Source organism: Centropristis striata, chromosome 9 (genome assembly GCF_030273125.1).
Source record: "Centropristis striata isolate RG_2023a ecotype Rhode Island chromosome 9, C.striata_1.0, whole genome shotgun sequence".
Lineage (NCBI taxonomy): Eukaryota > Metazoa > Chordata > Actinopteri > Perciformes > Serranidae > Centropristis > Centropristis striata.
This window is the reverse complement of record NC_081525.1, coordinates 13,730,501-13,752,706: the sequence shown is the minus strand read 5'-3', so window position 1 is coordinate 13,752,706 and position 22,206 is coordinate 13,730,501. Positions and strand designations below refer to the sequence as shown.

The window sequence follows — 22,206 nt, the reverse complement described above, 5'->3', positions numbered from 1 at the left end:
AGCAGTTCCTTGGTAACAAGCGATGCCAAAGTCGTCTCTATGCACAAAGTAGGCAGCAGTTGGGAACAATATCAGCCGTTTCATGTCACCCAACTGTTGTAAAATTGTAGCTGACTATGGAAATTTTCGACACGAATCTGTGGAACACTCTTTGTTCCAAAGTGAAGGATATTTATTCAGCTTAGCTCGCTAACACGAAGATGAAACTGCCCCATAGTGGGTGAGCTACCGTTACAATAACGTGTAAACATGTAACATTTTATGTCGAGGTGTGTTAGGTGATAGTTTGCCGCGCAGCATTGGAGCTAACGTCGGTTTAAAGATGTGGAAACGAGGCGGTCGAAGCTCCGCTCTGGACCGGGCTCAAGCACTGCTGTCCGCCCGGAGGAGCAGCAGAGGAGACGGGGAGGAGTCTGTACCGGGGACCGCAGCTCATACGGTGAGTTTGAGACATGTTTCAATGAACTGGTGTTACTCTGGTACGAAGAGGACTGGGATCAGGTAGGAGAACAAATAATAAGAGGGGGATTTTTTTTTTACTCCATTATAGTTCGAAAAAAAGTGGAAATAACGAGAATAAAGTAAACTTTTTGTTTTCCGGTAAAGTTAAGTAAGTCATCAGAGGAACATTGTTTTCTATCCGAATAGTTAGGTAGACTACAAGCTACAACCTGATTTTCTTTTTTTTTTTTTTTTTAATTTTATTTTATTAATTTCTGTGGGTCATCATATTAGGTACCAGGAAGGACATAAGAACAAAAATAAATAAATAAATAAAACAAATAGCAGTTTCTGAATTTCAACAATATCAGTTTCATAGTATTTCATCAAAATCAAAGTTACTTCAGAATTTATCTGTCTATCTTATAATGACAGATTATAAGACAGAGCTGACAACACCTAGTACACAAGACTTCTCTATCTCAGTGCTGCATACACTAAGCTACACATATAGATACACATACATACACATGCATACACATACACAAACGTATATACACATACATAAAATTTAAATAAATAAAAAATTTCAAAATTTACAAAATTTCTTTTTATTTTTGTCTTCTGACATTGAACTTTCAATACACAAGTAATACTTCATCAAAGCCTTCCACTTCTCTATTGACGGCGCTTCCTTATTCTTCCAGTTTTTCAATATTTGTTTTTTAAGGATAAGAGAGGAAAAAAGCCAACTAACAGGATATCTCATCCCCTCTATATCATGAAAAATACATTTTCTTGGAGAGAATATAATTTTCCTGTTAGTATTTTTACATAACCAACTCTGTATGCTTTCCCAAATCTTCTTAATACTTTCGCAATACCAAAAGGCGTGCATGAGGGAGTCACCACATAGGTTGCACTTTAAACATTTATCTGACAATGTGTTATCAAACTTGTTTATTTTATCCCTAGTATAGTAGTACCTTGTCATTAACTTAAACTGTATTAGGCGCAGATTTTCATTAGTGGTTAATTTGTATGTTAATGACAAGCATTCTTTCCATTTTTCTTTAACATCAAGTCTTCAGTCCACTTATTGTATATATTCTCTAATAATGTATTGCTATTTTCCGCGTTTATCAGCAAATTGTACATAGAACCAATCAGTGTCCTCTTTTTGACGCTTTTACTTAAGATATTGGATATTTCAGGACTGATTTCCTTTCCCAAATCAAAATTGCGAGTAATCCAGCTTTTCATTTGCATATACCTAAACAATTCTGTACCTTTTAGGTTATATTTACTTTTTAGTTGGCTGAAAGGTACCACGGTGTCGTGATTTGTAACCTCTGACAATTTCTGAATTCCTCCTTTTATCCATGTTTCCCAGTATAGCTGTGTGTTCTGTATGGAAATTGATGGATTGTTCCATATCACTATGTGTCTGGGAAGCCCTATTTCTTGATGGAGATTTTTTTAAATTCTATTCCAGGCTTTTAATGTACTATTAATGACAAAATTTGTTGATTTCACGTTGTCCTTGGAAAAAAGTGCTAACGTAAGCTGTTGCTCTGTAATTGATTGTTTTCTATATCTATCCATGGGTCCTCGTTTGTTTTATTTATTATACGATCAATATAAAATGACTGGGCTACTACCTGATATAACTCAAGATTAGGAAGATTTAGACCCCCTTCTGCTCTTGGATAATACAAAAGTTTTCTTTTCAATCTACTTGCTTTATTTGACCAAATGAAGGAAGAAATGATTGAATTTACCTCTTCAAAGAATGTTTTAGGAGGTGTTATAGGGATAGTTTGGAATTTAAATAAGAATTTTGGTAGCCACATCATCTTAAACAGATTTATTCTTCCTATTAAGTTAACCTTCAAGTTTCACCACTTCTTAACATCATTTTTAAAGTCTTTCACAAGTGGAAGAAAGTTGTCTTTATACAACTGGATCTTATTGTGGCTAATATAAGTTCCAAGATATTTTATATATTTTTTTTGTATCTGAAATTGTGCAAACTTCTCCAAGTCCTTTTTGCAGGGGCCTATGGCCAACAGCTCTGTTTTTGCCCTGTTAATTTTAAAGCCTGAGATCTCTGAAAAAATTGAGATTATTTTCATTACGTGTGGGACTGAGGTGATTGCATTGCTTAAATAAAGTAATAGATCATCCGCAAATAAGCTTATATTAAACTGTTTATTTATCTCAATACCCGTTATTTCTTTTGTCTCTCTAATTTTTTGAGCCAAGGGTTCGATTGCCAATACAAACAATGATGGTGAAAGAGGACAACCTTGGGCAGTACCTCTAGTTAATGAGAAAGGTTTCGACAGAATTCCGTTTGTGTATGCATATGCTTTAGGAGCCCTATACAGGTTTCTAATCATATTTATAAAGCTAACTGGAAAGTTGTATACCTCTAGTACCTTAAACAAATAGGACCATTCTATTCTATTGAACGCCTTCTCCGCATCTACTGCCATTAATGTTAAGTCTATTTTTTGTCTCTTTGCATATTGGGTAAGAGAGAAGCATGTTCTGATATTAGTTCTTAAATCCCTATGTTGTATAAACCAGCTTGGTCATAATGAACTAAGCTTGGCAAAATCTGTACCAGTCAATTATTCAGAATTTTCAATATGATCTTCCTATCACAGTTTATTAAGCTTATTGGCCTATAATCAGAAGGTTTTTCACAGGTCTTACCTGATTTTGGTATAGCAGATATAGTTGCTTGGTACATTGTTTCAGGGAGATTCTTAATTTTTTGCACTGAATTAACCACTTCTGTGAAGAAGAAATCAATTTTGGGCCAGAAAGTGGTATAAAATTCTATGGGAAAGCCGTCCATTCCCGGAGCTTTTTTGAGGGGAAAGTTCTTTATAGCAGAAAGTGTTTCTAAGTTGCTTATGTCTTTGCTAAGATCTTCAATTTGTTCAGGAGAAAGGCACTTAAGGTTGATTGAATTTAAGAAAGGGAGAGGGTCCTGGTCTTTTAATTCTGATGTATATAGTTTTTCATAGAAGGATCTAAATTTATCATTTATGGCCTGGTTATTTGTATTGGATCTGTTTGATATCTCATCTCTTAGAACTATAGGTTGCCTTTTTAAAACTTTCTTTATTAAGGAAGTCAGATGTCTGCCTGATTTGTTTGCAGCTATATAATTTATTTTGTTAGAGTTATGCTTGAAATCCTCCGCTTTCTTAATTAACAGACTGTCCAGTTTTAATTTAGCTTCCTGAAGTTCTTTATAAATTCTATCATTTGTTTGGGTCTTGTGTGCTCTCTGTATCATTTTGATCTCTTCTCTCACTTTTCCCAATTCCTTCTCAAATTCCATTTTCTTCCTTGACGCATATCCAATCATAACTCCTCTTAGGAAGGCCTTAAAAGTGTCCCAAACTATGTTGATTCCCGGTCTATCCTGTGGGTCCCCACTTCGCATATTGGTTTCTATAAATAGGTCTATGTGGTTATTGACATATTTGAGAAATTCAGTATCCATTAGAATTTTGCTATTCAGTCTCCAGATCCTGTGGGTCTGTTTGTTTTCTTTTGGAAACAACTTGCATGTCACAATAGCATGATCAGATATTACAATGTCATTGATTTGACTTGTTACTACTCTCTCTAGTTCAAACCCCGAAATAAACAGATAATCAATTCGACTGTAGCTATTTTGCGCATGTGAGAAGTAGGTGTAATCCGTTGTATTAGGGTGTAAGGTCCTCCACACATCCTGCAGGTTGTTAATAGATAAGAAATTTAGGAGTTTATTTGGTGGGTTTACCTTTCTGGTTGTTGTTGAGCTGACCTTTGAACTAAAGATATTATTTAAGTCTCCCCCGAATACAATGACCCCGGTTGGCGCGGTGTCTAAAACTGTCTGTATCTTGTTTAGAAAGGACATCAGATGTAGGAGGTTTATAGATATTGACAAGAGTGTACGTCTCTCCAAACAATTCACATCTAACAACTAAGTACCTGCCATATATATCTGGATGTTGTGACATTAATTTAAAAGGTAGCCTTTTATTTATTAAAATGCCCACCCCTCTACTCCTCGATGTAAGTGTAGCTTCAAAGGCTTCCCCAACCCATTGTCTCTTGAGGTACTCTATCTGGCCTGTTTTGAAATGAAGCTCCTGAAGAAAGACAATGTCAGAGGATAATTTCCCTAAATGGTATAGGACCTTATGTTTTTTTAGCACCCTCCTGTAACCCGTTTACATTCCAAGTCGCAATTTGTATTGTATTCGAGAGGGTTTAAGCAATGCTTTTATGAGCCATACAGTAATAATCTAATTGATGTTCTTGGTAATGCTCCTCCAGCTACAGTCAATAGAACCCAACATAAAATGGTAGGACAAAAAACTAAGACAAACCCACACTTAAACAACCATTCATACTCAAACACATTCATTTATTTCTCTGCCCTCCCCTATCCCCTTACAGCCCTTAACCCTACACCCTCCTAAGGCTCCATCCTTAAGGAGCATGCTTTGCCAAGGTTTAATTACCCCCTCCTTTGCGTAGGGCCATGATTTTCATATTCTATAATCAAAATTAATGTACATAATAATTCTGGTGAATCAAATTTAGTCTTGTTTTCTTGAGACCATAACAAAAAACAACAACAACAAAAAACATACAGCATTCCCTGGCCTATTCAAAGGATGTACATAATTCTGGTATATCAACTTAAATGTTCCTGGTACCTTATACAACATCTCATTTGGGTTAATGCAAAACAAAACTTTTGCCCCCTATCCCTCACCATCCGTCCCTCGCACCATCTCCCGCCCCTCAATAAACATGTTTCCCACCCATGCATCCACACACACACACACACACACACGTGCGCGCGCGCGCAGACACACACACATTCCAAACTCTCTTACGCACCCCCTCCCACTTTCCCTCACCCACACCCTTGTGCTCACACACACAAGCACACTAGCTTATGAGAGAGAGAGAGAGAGAGAGAGAGATAAATAAATAAGTTCCAATACCGCAAGCTACAGTAGATGGGAGGACAACAAAGAAAACAGACGAGAAAACATTGTGTCCGTAAACCTATAGTTGTCCTTTTTTTCTACTTTAGTGTAAATATCAGGGACGAAAAATGTCTCAGGGGGAACCCCCATATGAAAAAAAGAAAAAAGAAAAAAAATTAGGCCTGCCGCCATACGTATTTTGTCCATGAAAGAAAGTTTGTTGTATGTTCTCCCGTAGTATTCACAAATTGAAAGGAAGAGTATGAGATGAAAGGGAGAAAAGAAAAAAAAAAGTTCAGTTCAAGTCCTTCTCTTCACTCAGTCCGCTGCCCCTTCATCCCTTGATTGCTCTGCCCCATCTCCCATTTTAATCGTTGGATACCTTTTGCATAGCTCACGTTTTGCTTCACATACAGAGGGGAATCTTAGTTCTTCTTTTCCAATCGCGACTAGCAGAACTGCTGGATGTCTCATCTTAGTGTTAATATTTAGCTCATGTAATTTTTCCCTCAGAGGCCAGAATGCATCACGTTTCTTACTTAGTTGTACAGAAATGTCAGAAATTATTCTGTACTTATTGGCCTTTGGCTCGATGTCCTCGGTTAGATTAGCCTGGTTTGCTTTGCTTGCATTGACGGCTTTCAGAATTTGTATTTGGGTGGCGTGGGTATGCATTTCTCCATGAAGCGCCCTAAGTTTGTTATCGATTGAGTCCACTCTATTCGATAAAGAAGACACAAGAGTTTTTGTCGCCGTTTGCAGTGCCAGGAGTTTATCAAGTTTACTATCCATCTCGTCGAGTCTTGCTGCGTTTGTCGGCATTTCTGCAGTTTGGGATCTTGTATGCATGCGCACCTGGCGTCTTTTGTTTGTTGCACTTTACTGATCCAGCTCTGTCTTATCCCCCGTTGTTTAGTTGGTAGGGTTCACGATTCACTCTGCTATTCAGTTCATGGCTTTAGATTTGTATATTTGGAACATAAGGTAACGTTTTTTAAATCAAAAAAGCCCTACGCAACCAGGAGCATTTAACCTCTCCGACCTCTCTCGTCGCGCATGCTCAGTCTCCTTACAACCTGATTTTCATAAATGTCATAAAATGATCAAAAACTACAATAATTCTGCACGAAATCTACTGTCACTTTTTGCAATATGCACCTGTACAACACTCCAGTCCAATACTGCAACCTACTACTACTACTACTACTACTACTACTACTACTACTACTACTACTATTATTATTATTATTATTTTTATTATTATTATTATATACATTAGTACATAATGTTATCACAATAACATTATTACCATCATATCATCTTGCCACCTTACCTACCAACTTATCTACTTTTTCACTTCTTAAGTGTCATTGTTCTATTCTGTGTTTTTTTCTATTGTTGTTTTCATTTATGCTACCTCAGTATTTTTATTCTATTGTATTTTATTGTACTTGAATACCGGACTGCTGTGACAACCGAATTTCCCTTCGGGGATGAATAAAGTAACCTATCTATCAATCAATCAATCAATCAATCAATCAATCAATCAATCAATCAATCAATCAATCAATCAATCAATCAATCAATCAATCAATCAATCAATCAATCAATCTATCTATCTATCTATCTATCTATCTATCTATCTATCTATCTATCTATCTATCTATCTATCTATCTATCTATCTATCTATCTATCTATCTATCTATCTATCTATCTATCTATCTATCTATCCATCCATCCATCCATCCATCCATCCATCCATCCATCCATCCATCCATCCATCCATCCATCCATCCATCCATCCATCCATCCATCCATCCATCCATCCATCCATCCATCCATCCATCCATCCATCCATCCATCCATCCATCCATCCATCCATCCATCCAATATTTAAAGGTATAGTAGTACTAAAATCCCCTTATACATAAATTAGTTATTCTTGGTAGTAGACTACCATAACTATTGTTTTGGGGGAAATCTGCTTTTATGTAATTTATGTGATTTATTTTAGACATACAGTCATGAAAAAAAATTAGACCACCCTTGTTTTGGTTATTATCAAGAAAACCATGGAAAATGTCTAGATATCAGCTCTTAAATTAAACTCTTATGAGCTATTTTTGTTGTTATCATTTTATCTTTCCAAACAAATATACCTTTAGTTGTACCAGGCATTAAAATGAACAAGAAGTTGAAGAAAACAAGAGTGGTAAATTACATTAAATATTATATTCATATTTTCTCAACATTGTATTTTGACTTTTTTCTTGACATTGTATTTAGACTTTATTCTCATCATTTCAAACTTTTTTTATCAAACTTAATAATTTATTATTTTTTTCTCCTACCTGGCTCGAATCCGCTTCTGCACCTTGGTGATGTTGCGTGTAATACCAGAAATTCTCTTCTCTTTAGGGTGCTGTGGGTGGCTCTGTGAAAACCAGACCTTCTTCCCCAAATACACATGGTTTATTGTCAGATCTGAGTGACCTTTCCTTAGTCAGCTCAGGTCCTGAACATGGAGCTGACACCATCCACTCTGCTGCTGTTGCTGCTGCTGCTGCTGCTGCTGCTGCTGCTGCTGCTGCTGCTGGGAAGAGCCAGGGGAGAGAGGGGTCTTCTACCAAGGTATGTCCACTGTACAAGATATTAATGCTGGGGGACCAAATTATGGAATACCTTTTCCCATCTGGCAAAGGACTCTGTCTTTGTAAAATGCTTCAAAAGATGTCTAAAAGCTCATTTAACTGCTGTTTTAAAATTCTAATTCACACACAAATACACTTTTTTAACATGTTCATTTTTGTTTTTAATTGTTTTGTTATTGTCATTATAATTTGTTGATGTTATACATTTGTTTTTTCTATTATCAGTTTATTACTTTCTAATAACTATGAAATTTTAGGTGTAGGCTTTAAATAAGCCCATCTGGGTTTTCTGCCTCTCCCTGCACGATACATTTATATGATTATATGTTATCTTTGTCATTTTATGTAATTCTAACTGTGCAAATAAAAATAAAACCTAAAAAAAACAACCTATTGCTCAAGATCTAACATACCATAATACAAGACTTTATAAACTTCCAATGTTAGACGTTTGAGCCAAGGTTATAATAGTTTTGGATTTTTCATTAGTTTTGGTTTTAATTTCGTTGTCAGTTTTTGTTGTTTGTTGTTTGAGTGAGTTTGCAAGTTTGAATTCATTTTTATTTTTTGGAAAATGCCTAGTTTTAGTTTAGTTTGTATTAGTTTTAGTGTTAGTTTTATTTTTTTTGTAATGGGGTATTTGTTGGTTGCGAGATTCAATAAGGTCAAAATAAATGTTGCCTTTTTTTCCTTTGCCTTAACAAACTCAGCCCCAATAAGTTTACTAAGTCATAAAACCAGATAGATGAAATAGGTTTCATATCAACCAAAAAGGTTTACATATGAAAAAAGTTGACAAAGACGGAAACGAAGGACATTTTCACAATAATTTTAGTTATTGTGTTTCAGTTAGTTATCTTCTTTTTTTTAACCCTTTGGGCTCTATGACCGTGCCGTCCTGATCAGATCACGTGAAGTTTAACAAAACAAACATTCAACATTGACATTCCCAGGTCATGTAAAACCAAAGATATGATAATAAGATAAGATAATAATGATAATATGTAATTTTGTACATAGTTTGTTTTGAAGAGTTGCAGCTAACAATAAAAAAATGCCTATAAATATACATGTTTTTAAGGGACATTTTTGTATATAGTTTTATTATATTTAAATTTTACCTTTTTATATGTTCATATTTGTATCCTATGTTCCAAAACAGTAGTAAATAGTATATTTTTTCAACTCGGATTTCATGATTTTTGTGTATTTTTGGGCTCAATATGTTAATAAAGTAGCTTAAATCGAAAAAATAATTGTCAGATCATATAGGAGAAGGAAAATTGATACCAAATATGGGTACAGTAAACATTTTTTAAGTGGTACATGAAGGGCAAAATCAAAAGTGTTCAAAAACCGCCAAAGTAGGCTCAGACAACAGAGGGTTAAAAACTCTCATTTTTATTTTTATTTCAGTTAATGAACGTTTTTTCAATTCTAGATTTTGTTATTTCGTTAGTTTTCGTTAACTATTATAACCTTGGTTTGAACCTTCACTTTTGCTTTCTTTTGCCAGGATGTCAGACCTCAGAGCTCTCTGGGTGGAGGGGGGAGCAGATTCTTGAAGAAGGCTCCACCACCAGCACCCAACAGCAGCCAGTCACCTATCAGAAAGGTGCCTGAGCATAGGTATGGTTCTGTGTGTGTAAGATAAATTATTAGGGCCGGGACTTGATTAAAAAAAATAATCTAATTAATTAGAGGCTTTGTAATTAATTAATCGAAATTAATCGCATTTTAATCGCATATAAATATTTGACCTGAGAACAGTGAGAAGTCATTTTTTTCACATGGATTTTTAGTATACCATTGAATAATGACTGAATACATAAGAAACAAAAATATAAATTATATATTGAGCACAAGCAATCTGTTTTTTACCACCTGATCAACAGATTCTACTCAAAATATGTCCAGTTCTAATGGTTACCTCTGAACTAAAACCCTTGTGTTATTCTCTTCATTCATTCGTCTCACCTCGTGGTCAGGAGTGTGTCCTCTTCCCAGCGAGGCTCGCAGACTGCTGCTCTGAGTAGACTGGCTCAAATTGAGAGCCGCATCCGCAGCCGCAAACAGGTTCAGGAACAGGCCAGACAGGGACCAGAACACACCGAGAATCTAACCTCAGATGTGGGAATCTCATCACCACCAGCTGCCTGGTCCCTGGAGGCCCCTGTGCAGCTCTCAGCACAGTCTAGCAGCGACCAGAGCCTGAATGGGAAACGTTTCCTCAAGAACAAGCCAGCTGTAGCTGTCAATAATAATAGTAGTACTGCTGCTGCTGCAGGGTCTCCAAAAAGTTCAAACGGTGATGCCAGGTCCAGATCTAGAGCTGCTGATGCTTTTGTTCCTTCGGCTGGTTTGGAGATGAACTCAGGGAGAGCAATGAATGGTGTGAGTCTGGAGAGTGATGAGGAGGACATGAGGAAACTGCTTGGAGACTCTTTGGATTCAATGGACAACAGGTTCTTACCTGCAAGGCCCTCTTCAAGAAGAACAGCAAACAAGGTACCTTTCAACTTTGAACCTTGGGTTGTTTTTGCATTATGGTGCAGTCACTACACATCTTAGATATGTATATTATATGATATGTTTTTTCTTAATTCTTCATTGCAATGTTTCTGTCACCATCTCCCAGACATGAGTTTATTTCAGAATCAATTGAACATTTGTTTACTTAATCTTTATGTTAAATTAGTATATAACATCTACATTATCTGAAGCATTATTAGAACATTATGATTGGGGTATATAATAGTCATGCTCACTTATGTGATTTTACCATTTTTTACTCCTCAAGATTTGATAAAAAATGGTTTAAAATCCTTCAGAACACCAAGCCACAAATCCCCATAATGCACTAGGTCTCATGTTTGAGGCAGCTCATTTTATACAGTGAGTCAAGTTTAAAAAAATGCTATCACCACAATTAAATGGGATAAAATGCATCACACATGAATATAATTGGGCTCGTTGTGAGTCTCAGCTTTCCAGTGATATTTAATTCATGCAATTCCGAGATTGACCTCGGACTCCAGCATGCAGAAATGTTGAAATACTATTAGCATAAAAAAAAACACATTGTACTGCACGAGAAAAACAGATTTCTGCAGACAGAACCCATTTTCATTCAGATATCTTCAGGTCAGAGGTCAAGGGACACCTTTGACATGGCCATGTCAGTTTTTCCCTTGCTAAAATTTAGCCAAACATTGGAGTGTTATATATCAGATATCATGATGTGGTTGGTACCAGTGGATTCCTCAGGTCTTGTATTTACACAGAGTAGATTAGTAAAGTTAAAATTGAGCCCAGTACAGCCTCAGAAAAGAAAAGTGTCAGACGGACCTGTCGGCAGGCTGTCAAAAAGATATTTTACCTATTTGTTTTTCTGACCTCTTCCCAAGAAGGTCAGAAAAACTTTTCTATCTTTCATAAAGCAGTGAAATTAAGTTGGCACGCCTCACAAACAGAAGCAAAGAGTTCACACAAAAACAGTTCAAAACATTACTATGCTGTCCTCTCTTCCAGATGCTGAGCAAAAGCAGTCAGAAGCTGCACCCCTCACCTCCTCCCACTGCTGTACCTCCTCCATTATCCTTCAACACAGCACCTCCCCGTGCCCCCGTCTCTCCTCCGCGCCGTACTTCTCCTTTTCGATACACCGGTCAGGCTCAGGCCCACTTCAGCCCCTCTGTGCTCTCCCCATCCCCATCTCCTCCCCGAGGCTCCCCGCAGAGGGTGGGGAGCCCACAGCGCTCCTTCTCCTCCATGTCAGGCTGTGGTGAGGTGCTCTCTCTGGAGGAGCTCTTCTCTGTTGGGCCCTGCACTGAAGATCCCCACAGTGAGATGAGTGCAGTTTCCTCTGAAGGTGAGAGAAGTTAACCAAACACATCAGACAGTGTTGTGATCACTAAAGACGGCCTAGCTAAATAAAGGGGACACGCTGTACAAAAGCACCAATTTTTTTCCACATGCTCTCTAATTTTGGTAGGAGCTACTTCATCAAGATTGTGGATCAGAGATGGCAGCTATATAAAGTCTATGAGAACCAATACATCTTCCAAGCCACTCAGAAGGTCAATCTTGGTGTCAAAATCTACATTTTCTGGGTCAAGGAATCATTTAAAGCTATTAAGAATATCACTAGATGATTATTTGATAAATAGATATGTTCATTTTCACCAAGACTGGTAGGCAACTCGCTTCAAGTGCTGCAGCAGGGAATCCTGAGTTGAAAATGTCTGGAATCTATGTTCACGGGAGAGTGCGGATTAGCTGCCATGTACACTGCTTAATAAAATCAATCGAACGCTTTAATCTCATGTCAGATCTTGTATATACATTTTCCCAACAGAAAATGTATATTTTGACACCAAGATTGGCCTTCGAAGTGGCTTGGAAGATGTATTGGTTGTCATAGACTTTATATGGCTGCCATCTCCGATCCACAATCTTGATGAAGTGGCTCCTACCAAAAATTGAAACCTATAGCGATAGTGTGGAAAAAATGTGGTGCTCTTGTCCGACGTGTCCCCTTTATTCTTAAATCTGGTCCCAAGCTGCCTGGCTATAAGAACATGAGTCAATAGGACTTAAAACCCACAGTGTTCTTTTCTGTCTTTAATCTCTTAATCTTCAAGTTTTAGACAGTATAAAACAATATTTAACATTCTTATACACTATTATACATTATACATACAATGTATTACATTGTTAGCCTATAAATGATAACGGAGAAAATAAAGAATTAATAGTACAGAGTATTACAGTCTATTGTTTCAACATAAGGATGAGAATCTTATTTTTGGAAAATACTTAGTTTACCAATGGAATTCTAACTGAGCCTTGTTTTCATGATGCATTAATGTCAAAATGCTCAGTCTGTCATTTTGGTAAGATGTTGTTTTTCTTCATTAATAATATTTTATTCTTCAACCCTTCTCATGCATCCTAGATGGACCTCAAGGTACATAAATCATCCCTCCATAGAGTCAGAATTAATAGACAACAGAACAAGTATGAGTTGTGCAGGGCATCACCAATTCATGAAAAGCTTTCTTTTGAATACATATGCACCACTCTTAAGCTCCCATTGGGGGGATTATGCAGCAATTCTAATATGACATACACATCACTTGTTAACATAAAACTGTAATTATATAATAAAACAGCATCTTAGGATAATATTCATCTTCTAGAATTTGCTTGCCAGGCTTCTAACTCTATGGAGTCTTGGGCTATTTTGTCCATTTTTGAATCCTTTTCATGTCTTTTTGTGTCTTTGTAAGTCATTTTGTGTCTTTACTGGTCATTTGTGTCTTTTTTGGTCATTTTGTGTCTTCCGTGGGGGTTTTTTTTTGGTCATTCTGTCTTCTCATTTTTGTCTTTTTTGGTCATTTAGTGTCTTTTTTTTCCCATTTTATGTCTTTTTTTTGGTCATTTTGTGTCTATTTGTGTCTTTGTTTAGTCATTTTGTGTCTCCTGTGGGTTTTTTTTTAAGTCATTCTGTCTTCTCATTTTGTCTTTTCTGGTCATTTTGTGTCTATTTTGTCATTTTTGAAAATTTCAAAGTATATTTGACCTTGTGTCCAGTTTTACTTGGTATATCATCATCAAACTGAAACTGGCCTCATGGAGTTTACAGCCAGAACTTTAGAGGTTAATTTACAGTAGATCTCCAAGCTCCTTTGTTTTCTAGTCTGGATGTCAGGAAGAAGTCATGCTTTGGAGCTTTTGGAGACTCCAGAGGGTTAATATAAATATGAAGTGCATGATTAGCGACAGCACACTAAACAATGTGTCTATGACATTCATTATTGTATTATAATTATTTTATGATCTTGTGTTATTGCAGACTTCAAGATAAATGTGATGACGTTAGACGACCTTGTTCCTGCTGCTCTTGGATTAACTGAGGAATCATCAGCAAAGGAGGTGAGTAATGACAGGAGTTAACTGAGTAGGTAAAGTAAAGTTATAATTTAGTTGTGTGTAATATGTAATGTGAGAAATGAATATGTACTTTATTGCATAAGCTAATACAGCTTCAAGGAAAATTTAAAGTTGGTGTATAAAACATTCAGGGGCAAATTCCAAAAGGATTGTAAGGCTTTTGCAGCCATGAAACATGCACAAATAAGGCAAAAACAAGCTGTGTAATTCTCAAAGCACACACAAAGGCTGAATTGCACCTCTAATTCCACCAAGGCAGCTCCACGTCCGGTTCAGTGCCGGTGCCTAATCTTGAACCAGTTCGGAGCTTTTCTACAGCCAAAGAATCGTCTCTCAACTTCAGAGAAGGCACTATCTCCAGCCCAGCAAATGAACTAGGTTTGTTTTGGTCGAAAAAGGGGTAAAACTAGTGATGTGCCAATGAAGCCTCATGGTGCTCTTAGTTTAAAGAAAAAGGCTCAAGAAATAGTAATTAATTGTGCTTTCAGTCCTTTGTTGAACATAGAGCACCATCTAGTGGGCTCAGAAAATAAAGAAAATGCTTCATGAGGCTTCATTGGCACATCACTAGGTAATATGCATATATTTGGTGCAAAATCTGACCCTTTCTATGCAAATGAGCCTCATTGCAAAATAAGTCCAATTCACAAACACCAGCGCTTATAGCCACACTTAGTTAGAGTGAAATTATTAGTGTCTTCAGAGAGCTGGTGGTAAATGAAGCCATTTATGAGATGTCAACTTAATCTCTTTTATTTTGGGATTCAGTGGCAGGATGCTGCTCTCAGCTCATTTATGAAAATATGTGAGAAATTAATGAAAAATAAGGTAATAAACGAAAGATTTCTGGCTCAGTCTGACTCGCGTGTTGTCCACAGCTGATGTGCTCACATACGTTCACTGTGTTAGGTGTGTGTGTGTGTGTGTGTGTGTGTGTGTCCTTATGTGTGTTTATTTTGTCATTTTGTGTCTTTTTTTGTCATTTTGTGTCTTTTTTTGGTCATTTTGTGTCTTCTTTTAGTCATTTTGTGTCTTCTTTTAGTCATTTTGTGTCTTTTTGTGACTTTGTTTAGTCAGCTAGCTGTTGTGCCTTGTGTGTAACTACTCACTGTGTCTCTCTTATCTCTGAAGACACAGTGACACACTGTATCTTTGCGGTTAAATAAAAAATAATTTAAGAACAGTTCAAGCCCAATTTTTTTCAGGCCTTCACGCCTCACATCCCACACTAACCTCTAGCACATGTATACTCTGATAAATGCAATCATGTGTAAAAAGTAGGCAAATTGCCCTCAACTTCAAAACTTTCTGGCATTATACCCGCAATATCTTTTGAGAAGCTGACCTCATGACGGGGCAGATATCGGTTGCAAGTGATGCACAGTTATCAGCGACCACAATCCATTCTTTGTTAATTGGCCCCTCAGAGTCTGGCCTGGGATTGTCAGCATACGGGTCAGGGGCCATGAGACTTCACCTCCTAACCACCTAGTTCTGATGCAGAGAGGACTGCTCGTACATGCTACACCGTACACCGGTTGTAGTATTACAATTATAATAGCCATTGTTCTATATCCAGTGGTTAGGAAGATGTCTAATCAATTATAGTAAAATGTAGATTTTTCTCTTTTTACTGGGGATCTTGGGGAATCTTCTGAAGGGCTCATTAGGCTAAAGCAGCAGTTCCCAAACTTTTAAAGCCGTGCACCTCCATCTATGTCCCGACCGGGTTGACACACCCCCAATCCCCCAAACCTTAAAAAAAAAAAAAAAAAATGCAAAAGGCAGAAAGCACATAAGTTGTGAAATGTTATTATATTTGCAGCAAGTTTAAATGAGCGTGGAGCTAAACAACCCCGTCATCATAACACAGGTTGGAAAAATGGAAGAAGATAACTTCTTCTACGCTTCATTTTAGATGAAGTGCATTTTGAATAGCCTGCATTTTTTAATTAATTAATATTGCAGTTTTTGATTTTACATTTTTCAAAGGAAATGTTTATTTACACGTCTTTATTGTGTGGGTGAAAAAAATTCAATTGTGTTATTATCAGACCGCCATTACATTTTTCATCTCGTGCACCCCCAGGGGGTCCACGCACCACACTTTGGGAATCCCTGGGCTAAAGTGTTTGCTTTCTTCCTGCTGCCTTTACAGAGAGAAGTCAAGCCCAGGGCCCCTCTCTCTGGATCCCCAGACCAACATCAATCGCAGCCACAATTAAAGGAGAAGGAGAAAAAAGAGGAGCAGCGGCAGCAGGAGGACACGGTGGACTATCAAAGTGACTTTGAGAGCGAGAGCAGGACAGATGACAGTGTCAGCCAGGTTTCAGAGCACCTGCAAGGAGAAGACGAGGAGGTGGTGTCAGAGGTCAGAGAGGAGGATTCTGATTCAGACATGAGCCGTGGCAGGACACACGATGATTACTCGAGCAATTTCTCAGACACAAGTCACACCTCAGATCACAGTCAGACACCCAGCAGGTCCTCCAGGTCATCCGTGTCACATGACAGCAGGACTTCGTCTCCCCAGTCGAGGAGGCGTGCTGCAAGACGGGTTTTAAAAGAGGCAGGAGTACAGACTCAGCCTGATCCACTGGCTTACACAAGGCCCTCTGGTTAGTCGCAATTGGCCCGCGGGCCGCAAGTTTGAGACCCCTGATGTAACAGGACCACTAATAATCACTATTCACAGTAGTCATGAAGTTATTAATGATATGTCGGTATCTCCTCTCTCTGCAGGTACGTTGGGGCCAGCAGTGGACCTGACTTACATGAATCCCACCCCAGTAGTTGCCCATACTCTCAGTCCAGAAATGGTGGAAGGTAAGACCCTATTAAACCGAACAAAATACAATATAAATATACACCGAACACTAGAAAGCACTCCGAAGGTTACTTAGATAGAGAATATTTTGTGTGTGTTTGTACCAGGACGATGCAGAAGTGATTTGTGCCTTTTTAAGTGATTATGACCGCTGTGGTAGCCCCATTTAACCCTCTGGGGTCTGATATACCACATAATATTTACTATACTCATGTTTGGTATTTTCTTAGCACAACTTCAGCATGATTTGACAATTATTTATTTCACTTTAACCCACTTTATTAAACCTTTGGAGTTTGGGGCTATTTTGATGGGTTTTGACTATTTTTCATTCTGCCTGTATAAACCACTTAAAAAATTATTATTTTGTCATTTTGACTTACTGGATCAACATTTTGAACACACAAAAATACACAAAAAAAAACATAAAACCCATAAAATTACAAACATGGACATGGAAACTTCTGGAAAAGCCAAAACTTTAGAGAAAAGCTGACAGCAGGGCTCCATGCTGCTTCGTTTTTATGTTGCAACGTCATGAGGCTCCGGCGCTTTCATGGACTCCAGAGGGTTAAAGTTGATGCTGTTGCACCATCTACTGGTGAAATGCTGTTGGATTTTGCAGGATTACTTGGGCTTACACCAAACGATTTTCACAGTCCCAGACTAAAAACTGAAAGTCTTTTGTAAATCTAGGAGTTTTACTGGAGTCACGGCGCTCCCGTCATCTCCATCGTTATGTTTAAGGTAGTAATCTGCTCTGTTTCATATCAGTCTTTTCCTAGTCTTGGGTTTGGATAATATCAAACGTGTTTGATATTATCGCAAGTCGCAATCAGCAACCAATAAATGAGCGGGGGAAAGGTCCCCGGTTTTCCAACAGGAAAAAGGAACATCACAATAATGCTAGTAAGTTCTAGCCTGGGTATACCCATACTGCCTTGCGCGCTCGAATTTAATTTCGAACCTCCATCCAGTCTGGCAACCAGAGAGCTTTCTTAGCCCTGTTTTAGGGATCCAATCACAGAGCAGGGAGGGACGGCAAGACGATGACGCGTACTACTCGGCACTTGGAAGCTTGTAGTTTTCTTACGGATCCAACATGGCTGCTGCAGACGCGAAACTCTCTTTAGCTGTAGATGGTGTTTTAAATAGTTTAGAGCGAAAGTTGAAAGGCAAAATGTCTCTCGGCGGCTCCGCTGTCCCCCGGCTCGTAGCGAGATCACCGGTAGCGCCGGCTCGTAGCGCCGAGCCGGCGAGACCGCTGGTCACCGCCGGTGATCTGGCTACGAGCCGGGGGACAGCGGAGCCACCAAGAGACCCGCAGCAGCTTGTTTATTGCCCATAAAATCAGTGGATGTGTGTGGCAGAATGACATGAGGGGGAATAAAGCGTGAAAATAAATAATCTTGCAGAAAGCGAGAACTGGAGAAGCAAAGCAGCAAGCAACACTCTCTCACAGACACACACACAACAAACATCCATTTCTGTCGCTCTACTACGTCATCTGGTATAACTGATCTGATTGGCTAAGAGCTACCTACAGACGCTTTTGATAGACATTCTAAGCGCCCAATAAACAGCTCTGGAAGATCGTAAACCACACCTCCTCTACAGAGAAATGCATTGTTGGTGTCCAGACCAAATCTCATTTGAGATTTGGTCTGGTGTTAGCCAGGCTAAGTAAGTTCAGTCCTAAATAAAAATATATTGATGTCATATATTTACAGCTACAAGCGGGATTTTGGGGCGCTGTTTCTCAGTAAGGAGACCTAGTTAAAATGTATAAATAAATGAAGGCCTATACATAAATAAGTACGGTAATAAATAATCGATAATTAATGTATGATTAACTAAATGAGAGTTGATAGAGCTGATAAATATAATTATTCAATTAAACACATTATAATTAAATAGGACATAAATGTATATCATGAATTCATTTCTAAATTTTCCTTTCCTTTATTTTATTTACTTTATTTATTATTTTTACTGTAAAATAGTCAACTTTTCATGTCAGAAAAACAGAAACCCTTTTTCAGCTTTGTGAGGGGCATTTTGTGGCGTCTTCTCCTCTTTTTGTTGTTGTTGTTTTTTTCAACACAAACCACTGCACACACTAGAGCAGCTGGAGCCAAAAGCTGCTTCTCCTCCATTTAGCTTGTACTAAGTGTACAGTTTTTACTAAGAGCATGATGGGAAAAAAATTGCATGATGTGAAAAAATGCTAAAAGAAGCTAGTTGTAGTCTTGTAAATAGTGACCCTGCAAGATTCACAGTCTGTCTAAAATATCAGTTTGAGACTAAAAACTCTAAACACTTGTCTTTAGATGTGAGCAGGTGTGAACAGATAGTTTTCCGGGAGTCTTTTCCAAATCTTTTCAAAGTCTTTCGATGTATAGGTAGCATTAAACTTGAACATGTCTTCACAATGTCTACATGCCTAAATGCATTGAGTTGCTGCCATGTGATTGGCTGATATTTGCGTTAACGAGCAGTTCAACAGGTGTACATAATAAAGGGGCTGATGAGTGTATAACAGATGTCAAGTGGAATTTTTTTTTAACCTATTTTACCTTTAAACACAGGTTATGTGGTTTTTGCTTTCGAATGCTAAAGCCTTTTGTTGTGTGTGTGTGTGTGTGTGTGTGTGTATGTGTGCATGCGTCTCAGCTCTCAGCACTTCCAACCCAGCTGTATTTGCACTCAATCAAATGCTGAAACAGCAACTGGCCGTGACGAGGCGGTTCATCGAAAGCAGCCGACAGCTTCACTCCAGCCTGCTGCAGAGCCTGGGACCCCCAGACTACAGATACACCACACTGGAGGACACCAAAGAGGTACAAGTCCAGGAGATTTTGGTTCAAATCTGTCAATTTGTTCCTATTCATTCTGTCTCTGTTCAGCATCTTTCAGTCTGTCCTTACATCACATGCATGGCTCCTTTTTCTCCACACAAACTTGCCCATCAGTCAGATTTTTCATTTTATTTTAATTAACAAAGTATAAAGCTGCCAGGAACCCAAAGGACACAGGTGTCTATGGAAATGTATCTGTTTTTTGTTTTTACCATTTATACACACAAAAACAACAGAAAAAATAATAAATAATAAAAATGCAAAACAGTCTATTTGCATATAAATTAAAAATAGTAATAGTTTTCATTGTAGAAAGAAAATTCACATAAAATGGTCTAGAAACATAAATGACACACTGTGAAAACTTCTATGATTGCACTTTCAACTGGCTTACTCAGCTTGTCTACATATCATATATAAATAAAGTTATTACTGTAAATAAAACTTGTATTTTCAATAAATAGATGGACTCCAGAGGGTTAAGATTGTCTACATTATCTTATTATCTTCTTTCCACAGTACATTCGTAAGCGCAGAACTGCTAAACTGAGGATGGAGGAAGCCTTAGACGAGGTGCTGCAGGAGATGAGAGGCTCCATCATGTCTGACCACTGATACTCAATGTCCTGGACTACTCAACAACTGATATTTGCCAAGTCATTTTATTAAAATAAGTTTTTTATACATACATAAATGATATTTTACTATGGGAATAATTACAGTATGTTTTGTATATGAGTTACTACATGCCATTAAGATTTGAGTACTTTTGTAAATCATGTTGGAAACAATCTGTTAGATATTTGTGTCGAAGTTAAACTCATGTAAAGTGTAGCATCTGTGCATGAAATGGATTTTTTTTTTATTATTGCGTGATTTGATGATGATACCACCCTTGCTGGTGCTATAATGTAAAGCATCAATGCTCTCACATTCAGAAGAAATAATGTATTCACCTTCATGACTGTCAGTCTGAACTAATTCAAATAAATCACCAAAGAAATTCACTTTTAAAATGTGGCAAGACATACATTTTTCTTTTTTACACTTAGGGCAAATATAAGAAACTGATTTTGGCAGCCTTGACATGCACTTGTTTCAGAGGGTACTGAAAGAAAGACCCAGCTTGTTTTTAATACTGTATTGCCTTTTTAAAATTTGCAGGATGCGTAGGGATAAAGTGATGTATCTTATTTGTGGTTGGGTAAGATGAATAACTTATATGATGGGAAAACCAAGTAAACTTTTTTTTGCCACTAACAGAATTCCATATATTGTGATAAAGTATTTCATAAATTAAACAGATGACATACCTGTCAAGGTGGGAAAGGGACAATTCCTGATCAAGTGAGACGTTTTCTTGAGATGATCAAGTGATTATCTCAATCTTTCATCCTGTTTTCTTTCAATTTCTGCCAAACATTGGCTAGGAAAAGCATGTAAATATGAAAATATGAAACCTAGGCTCTTACAGTTTACATGCCATTAATCATTTTGTCTTATATGCAGAGAGTGGGGACATGGGACAGGAATTAAGAATAACCATTATAAAAATGGCCAATCTTGCTGCTGGAGGTTTTGTTAGCGTATGTAGATGCATGTCATATAAAGGCGTCAGTATTAACCCTTTGATGCACAACATGGGTCTAAAGTGACCTGACAGTTTTTATTAGGGCCCGAGCAGGCAACAACCTGCGAGGTCCCTATTGTATTTTGAATTTTTTTTTTTTTTCTTCTTCCGAAATGATCGCATTTTTCACTGCCTGAACATACCCCAAAACTCATGAAACTTTACATATAAGTTAGCCTGGCTAACACCAGACCAAATCTCATTGGAGATTAGGTCTGGACACCTTCAATGCATTTCTCCGTAGAGGAGGTGTGGTTTACGATCCTCGTCTCACCGTCCCTCCCCGCTCTGTGATTGGATCCCTAAAACAGGGCTAGCGAAATCGCCTAGTTGCCAGACTGCCTGGAGGTTCGAAATCAAATTCGAGCGCGCAAGGCAGTCTGGGTATACCCAGGCTACATATAAGTCACACCTGGCGAAAAATGTTATAATCTATTGTCATCCTGAATTTCCACCACTAGGTGGCGCTATAATAAAGGAAAGTGCGTTTTGGCTAATAACTCCCACATACTTTATCGCACATTCAAAAACCTTATATCCACTAGTTCACTGAGTTGTGCTGAATCTCGTGATATAGGCCACGCCCTTTTTCGCATAGAGTTTTTTTTTTGTCGTAAACATACTTTTTCGAACTCCTAGGCAATTTCATCGTTTTGCCCCAAACTTTGCACATAGCATCTATGGACCCTCATAACAAAAACTTATTAAAATAATTTTGATAACCCAAAGAATACTCAAGTTATTAAATAACAACTTCCTGGAGGTGGCGCTATTTTAAACACAAAACACAAAGTGTTGCATATCTCCACATTGGTGTGTCTGAATGAC

The 22,206-nt window shown here is 37.8% G+C and overlaps 1 protein-coding gene across 1 annotated transcript; it reads left to right on the top strand.

The window, feature by feature from the left end:
* On the top strand, positions 1-20,764 carry c9h19orf44 (chromosome 9 C19orf44 homolog). Its single transcript, XM_059340450.1, has 10 exons — positions 1-439; positions 7,876-8,088; positions 9,625-9,737; positions 10,097-10,616; positions 11,640-11,979; positions 13,966-14,045; positions 16,222-16,681; positions 16,806-16,889; positions 19,564-19,730; positions 20,268-20,764. Exons 1-10 carry the CDS (start codon positions 323-325, stop codon positions 20,361-20,363), a joined length of 2,190 nt encoding a protein of 729 aa, XP_059196433.1. The 5' UTR covers positions 1-322; the 3' UTR covers positions 20,364-20,764.
* The last annotated feature ends 1,442 nt before the right edge of the window (positions 20,765-22,206 follow it).